This window comes from Sceloporus undulatus, chromosome 1 (assembly GCF_019175285.1).
Source record: "Sceloporus undulatus isolate JIND9_A2432 ecotype Alabama chromosome 1, SceUnd_v1.1, whole genome shotgun sequence".
NCBI lineage: Eukaryota > Metazoa > Chordata > Lepidosauria > Squamata > Phrynosomatidae > Sceloporus > Sceloporus undulatus.
In genome coordinates, this window is record NC_056522.1 from 354,231,803 (window position 1) to 354,238,269 (window position 6,467).

A 6,467-nucleotide genomic window follows, 5' to 3' on the forward strand; every position below is an offset into this window, starting at 1 on the left:
AAATCAGTATGCAAAAGGATCTTATAGCACCTTCAAGACTCAATGAAAGAAAGAAGCTGGTAGCATGAGCTTTTGCAAATTTGAGTCTACTTCCTCAGATTTATGGAGTAGTGGCATTACTGACTGAGGTGTCACCTGGTGTGGGGTGGGGCTTCCAGGGGCAGGACTAAAAAGGCACTCCCCTTTACCTTGCTGCCAGGCTCTGGCTTACATATGGGTAAACTGGTACCCGGCAGGGAGGGGGTCCTCGGGCACTCTCCCTCCCTGCTGGGTGCCATTTTACTGATGAGTAAACCAGCATGCAGCAAGAGAGTGGGTGCTCTGGGCTCTCTTCCTCCCTGCTGTGTGCCAGTTTACTCATGAGTAAAATGGCGCATGGCAGGGGGTGTGCTTGACCCGGTGTCACCCCTCTTCTGGGTCCACACACCCTGATCCCCCCTCGTGATGCCATTGGCATGGAGTGGACTCCGTGTATCTGAGGAAGCAGACACAAGTCTTTGAAATCTCATGCTACCAGTTTCTCTCTTTCAGTGAGTCTCAAAGGTGCTACAAGATCTATTTGCATACTGATTAGGAGACTAAACTTAGTTAGATTTTTAAAAATCATTAAAACATTAAATATAAACTTTTTTTTTAAATAGATGGTGTTAGAACTGGACAGAATGGAAACTTCTTTGGATGCTGTAAGTATTTCTTAAGATGGCAGGAAAGAATAAACTGACACCATCACTATAAATCCTGACTGTTTAATTTCACCTTCAAACAGTTTCAGAAGAGATTTTATGAAAATGATCTGTTGGATCAGCAAAAGGAAAGAGAGGAACACCTTCTCTTAGAAATGGTATGTTTATTACAGTATACTTAATGATTCAGTGGTTAGTGAGCAAATGTTTAAAATTATAACTATTTACCCATAAAATTGGGTTAAAAAACAAAATTCCTTAGACATTTCCCAAATATATACTACGGGAGATGAACTGTGTCATAAACACTGTGTTTCTGAGGGGAGGGGGCCTTAAGTATGGATTGGGGAGCCTTTGGTACTAAAGATTTGCACTTCAATTCCTAGAAATTCCAGCTAGCACAGATAGTGAGAAGGGATTTGGGGAGTTGTAGTCAAAAACATTAGGAGGAAAAAAAGGTTCTATACCTCTTTTTCAGTAGCTATAGCTTGACCTGTGCACACATATTTTAAGTTATTGTCAGGAAGAACAAGGCCAAACAAGTGTGTGATAATACATTCATAATGCATTTATATAGTGCTTTCTGAGCATTCCAGATAATGTTATCTAAGTAATTCATACAACAGGTCCTATAGGTACTCCTCAAGGTTTGTTGCACCATTCAAACACCAATTCTTAGCCTCATCTACTGCTGTCACACAACACCAAGAGGAGGTTTTGTCCCCCTCCTGCAAAGCAGGCCTTCTTTGTGGCTACAGCAAATTTTCATTTTACATTTTCAATCTACATGTTACACATTTTTTGGTAAAAAAAATCCAAATGTTTTGCCATATTTGTTTGGATCAAACATTTGAGAGTGCGTTTAGGTTGCTTTTAAAAGGCTGTAGAAATGCTTGCTGCCTTCAAATGGAACACCTGATTAAGGAGAACAACTGGTTAGCAGGTGGCTGATATACAGTAAGTGGGGAAGCTGATGTTTCATTTTCAGACTTTTCTTTATATTAGGAGTGAGGAAAATGTGCCTCTCAAAACCAGTTTTGGCAGCTTCAGCCTCCCGTTCCAATTTTTTTTTTGGGGGGGGGACCCCTCAACAAACAGTTTTGCCATCCTCTGCACTTTAGACTCTGGGGAGAAAGTTACCTGAGTTAGGGGATATGGGAAACATTTGGGGCATTTTGAGGGACAGTTTTGGCATTCATTTTTTATGAGGTGTGGCAGGCTGGTGTGGCTGTACGTTTAACTGGGTAGTGAAGTTGCCTGATCTGTGACAGTTGCCAAGTCCTGCTTTGTATACAAAAAGCAATGACACCTCTTTGGTACTACTGGAATACCATGAAGGGACAGGGAGTTGGTATTTCGGCCTGTGTCCTTTCTCCCTTAAGACAGATTGATTTATGAAAGCAAGCTGCACCCAACAAAATCTAAACATCAGATTTATGTTACTACTCTTATTAAATTATTTCCATAACAGGAACAATTAGAAAAAGAGAAACAGCAAAATGAGAGCAGGTCTACCAGTATGAGCGATAAAATGTATGAAAAGAAGCGTAAGTCCTTTCTCTTTTGTTTCTTTTTCCCAAAACCTTAAATTCCTTTACTGGGGAATGGAGTATGTTGGGGTGGAGGTGAACTGTTTCTAAATTTAATTAATATTGCATTAGGGAACAGTGAGAATTGAAATTTTCGTCAGTGCGATCTTTTAGTTGCTACTAATTTATTACAAGAAACATGTTTCATAGCATTATAGACACTCATATCCTGACCTTATGAAATACTTCATCTGGAGTGGTCCAAACAATAGCTTGTGTGATTGAAGTGGAATTTCTTCCTTGGTAAATGGGCCAAATTTAATGCTTGTCAGGTGAAACGTTCAGCCGTCTAAATCAGATAACAATAGAAGGCTTTTAGAAACTCTGAAAGCGTACCTGTTCTTAGAATGACATGTAATTTGGTTTGCTGGGAGATGTGGTAAATGAAAGACCTTGAACTTGCACCAACTATATACAGTCAGATCCTAGCTCTCTTCCTTTACTTGTAACATATATGATTTTGTGTGAAACCTTGTTTCAGATTGTAGTGAAGAGGCAACATATAGCTGGTACCTTCAAACTATGGTTTGGTGAGAGCCAGTGCTAATCTATAGCCAATGACTTCTGTTCTGCCAACAACCAGTCCACAGTTCAGCTATAAATCCAGACCAAACTTTGCTAAGTGCTTTAAAGCATCAACTATATGATTGGAAGAAGTAATGTGAGGTACCTAATCCAGTGTGAAGCAGAAAAAGCTAATATAAAAAACATAAAATCGTGTTCTGTTCTTCTACTGTTTTAGTCAAGCTTATCAGTTTTTTGCTGTGGTTAAATGCATAGTACTAATGAGTGAAGTGATAAGGTTTATTCCAGGTTAATATATTATCTTAACTGATTTTTGTTGAGTTTCACTATAGTTATGTTTACTTAAAATAGCAGGATTATCACCAGTTTTGTCCAGTCTTTAGCTTTCCATTTAATCTGAGTGAATTGCTTAAAAAAAATCACTATTTTTTGTTTTGTTTGTTTAGGTAGAGACAGTAAAACAGCAACAACTTTAGCCAAAACTATGTCAATGTCTGTTTCTGGAAATCCTTCAGGTGCTTCATCAAGTAAGAAAAAAAACCTCTTCTGTGCATTTAAAACACTTTCCATACTTCAGTGAACATAAGAAAATACAGGAAGAAAAACATTAAGACAGATAGTCATATGGTACCTGTGAGAGATAACACAGGGGTACTTTAATTTCAGATTTTTCCTCTTTGATACTTGATGAAATACTCAATAATAAGGGATCAATAGGGCAGACCCATAATATCCCAGTTCTGGTGCATGTCCTTACAACTCCACGCTGCTCAGAGAATGTGTGCTTGTAGTCACAGCTTTGTTATAGCTATGATTAACCACCAGGTGGTTGGGAATCAATGGGTCTCAGCAACCCCATCCACCTGTCGTCTTTGTCTGACATTCAAGCAGGTTGTCCCTAATTTAACAATTTATTGTTGATCTTCAGAAAACCATACCAGCAGTTTCTGCTTCCTGATTCTCTTTACTTCCCCCTTCCTAGCTGATGTGCTACAGTTATGTATCCAAGTCATACAGTATACTGGTTGCAGATAGATCTACTGAGTCCATAGCACTCATATAAAGTCCTTCAAATTCTAGTAACTGATGCTTATATTGTCATTAGCACCTCTTCAGTGACCACAGCTTATGCAGTTTCCTAAGAATCCCATGCAATTATAATGGGAACTCTGGAGTAATGAAAACAGATTGTCAGAGTTCCTTGTCCTTTTTCCTGTCTGCCATTCCAACTGTTGTTTCACCCTAATGCTCAAGACCATTAGTTTATTCACACTTTGCTCTCATTGCTGTTATCAGAAGTATAAACTAAAGTTGGGAATAATGAAGCCCTGCAAAATGATGTTGGACTGCAGGGTCCAGCAGTCTTGATCAGCATAGACAATGCTAAGGAATCCTGGAAATTGCAATCCAACATCACCCGGAGGGCCACAAAATTACAAGTCTGGTATAGACCATGGCCTATATCCTATTGTTAGTCCCATCCAGAGTAGATCAGTTGAACCATTTTTTACAACTCAGAGGACACTTCCTTATTAAATATTTGATTATGATATGATGGTTTGACCTCATCATTGTTTTTATTTTGTTTCATTATATTACATAATGCCATAAGTATAAAAATTTCCTGCCAATATTTATTTCAAAATGATAGAAGTAATTTGAGAAAAAGAAAAAGGAAAGAAAGAGAAGGAAAAAGAAAATACTTCTCCTTCAAACTTAATTTTTGAAAAAGATGAGATGGGCATGGGATTTGCAAAAGTGTTGAGTCACAATTCAACAGTCGCTTCCATGGATCTACTCTCATTTGAATTACCAACAATATTCAGGCGTCAGTCCCATTTCAGACACTTATTATACTGGGGAGAAAACGAAGTGCTGATGTTAGTGCCATTATAAAATAGATATTTCTTGCTTTGTGTATTTTGTTTCTGTTATTATTTTTAATATGTTTCATTCTGGTTTTAGGCAAAGAAGTAAAAAAGTCTAAATTGGTTCGAAGCCAGTCTTTCAGTAGTCAGGCCTTGCACTCAAAATATAGCAACATAGACAAGTGTGCCAGGTATGTAATACTTGTTTTCTCTGTGTATCTACAAAAACGTCTGTCTACCCATTTCACAGGACATCCAGACAGACCCACAGAGATCAAACCATTTAAGAAAGCTTTTATAGGAAAAGGTTGCCTTCCTGTTTTCCTTGAATGCCCTGTCTAGTTTGTAAAATATAGACAAGACTTAAAGAGAATTCTAACAACCCAGCCCTACACCATGCCAAATATTATATTACCTAAAAGGAAAAAAAACCTTTAGATGGCTATGGATATTTAACATCAGCAAATTTTTAAAAAATCCTTCCAGCCATAAATTGCAGGACATCACCTTGGAATATACAATTCACATCATTAGACAAAAATTTGGATTCCTTCATAAGGCTGTGCTCTATGTCTCATGGCTGTAAGAGGCTGGCTGGATCTGTGCTCTCTGCTGGCATCAAGGTTAGAATTGGTTTTTTTAGGATGTACAATTGGCCTCACATACTGACATTTCACAAGCTAAGGTCTCTTTGTTCTATTGTATCTTCAAGTTAGTCTGGTTACTCCCTCCTCACTTTTTATAGTGTGGTATTTTGGGTCTTTTTCATTTTAATTTATTCTGTCCTTTCTCATTGCTCTGTATAGTACATTGTGTTTTAAGTCGCTCTGAGGGTCTTCAGACAGGATAGAAAACTTCACAATTAAAATAAATGAATAATAGAGATCATAATGCCAGCCTTCCCCTTTCAAATCAACTAGACAAGCTTTGTGCAAAGGAAACGGAATAGTGGAAAGGAGGGCAGGGGACTTGGACCTTATCATCCTTTATAATCCGACTTCAGTAGTGCACTGGGACTCAAACTTTAGAATAAGAGCAGAAATAATACAAGTTGTTTTCCATTATCAGGGGTTTGGGGATGGAGAATATCATTGGAGTGAGAATGTAGAATAACTGAAAATATTCTAAAATTAAATGTGTCATGCAGGAGGAAACGCGCTCTACATGGGGCAACCCTTGTACCATACTCGGAAGCTGCAGTTAGTGCAGAATATGGCAGCACGACTGGTCACCGGTACTTCCAGGGCCAGTCACATCACTTGTGCTTAAAGACCTTCATTGGCTGCATATTTGCTTCCGGGCGCAATACAAGGTGTTGGTTATTACCTATAAAGCCCTAAATGGCTTGGGCCCAGGGTACTTGGAGGACTGCCTCTCTCCATACAATCCGCCCCGCACACTCAGATCAACTGGGCCGCAATTATTAAGAGTTCTAGAGGTCAGATTAGTTACTACCACCAGGAGGGCCTTTACCACCTCGGCCCCCAACCTCTGGAACTTGCTGCCCGCCGAGCTCTGCTCGGCCACCTCCCTGGCCCAATTTAAGAAGGGGTTAAGACATATCTTTTCGAGCGGGCCTACCCCTGATTCTACCCCCCAGCATACTCTCTCTCCCCTCCTTCGTCAGCTGGTTGAGCTGGCATGAGTTTGCTTGTTTTTATTGTAATGTTTTTAATGTATTTTAATATGTTTGATTGTATGGATTGCTTGTTGTACACCGCCCTGATTTCTAGAAGGGCGGTATAGAAATAAATTATTATTATTATTATTATTATTATTATTATTATTATTATTATTATTAT

The 6,467-nt window shown here is 38.8% G+C and overlaps 1 protein-coding gene across 1 annotated transcript in view; it reads left to right on the forward strand.

The window, feature by feature from the left end:
- Positions 1-6,467, forward strand: part of PPP4R4 (protein phosphatase 4 regulatory subunit 4) — a 158,858-nt gene that overhangs the window by 136,847 nt on the left and 15,544 nt on the right. Inside the window, 5 exon segments of the mRNA XM_042454785.1 lie at positions 642-683; positions 767-841; positions 2,155-2,230; positions 3,244-3,324; positions 4,763-4,856. Of these exon segments, the coding sequence (XP_042310719.1) occupies positions 642-683; positions 767-841; positions 2,155-2,230; positions 3,244-3,324; positions 4,763-4,856 (368 nt within the window).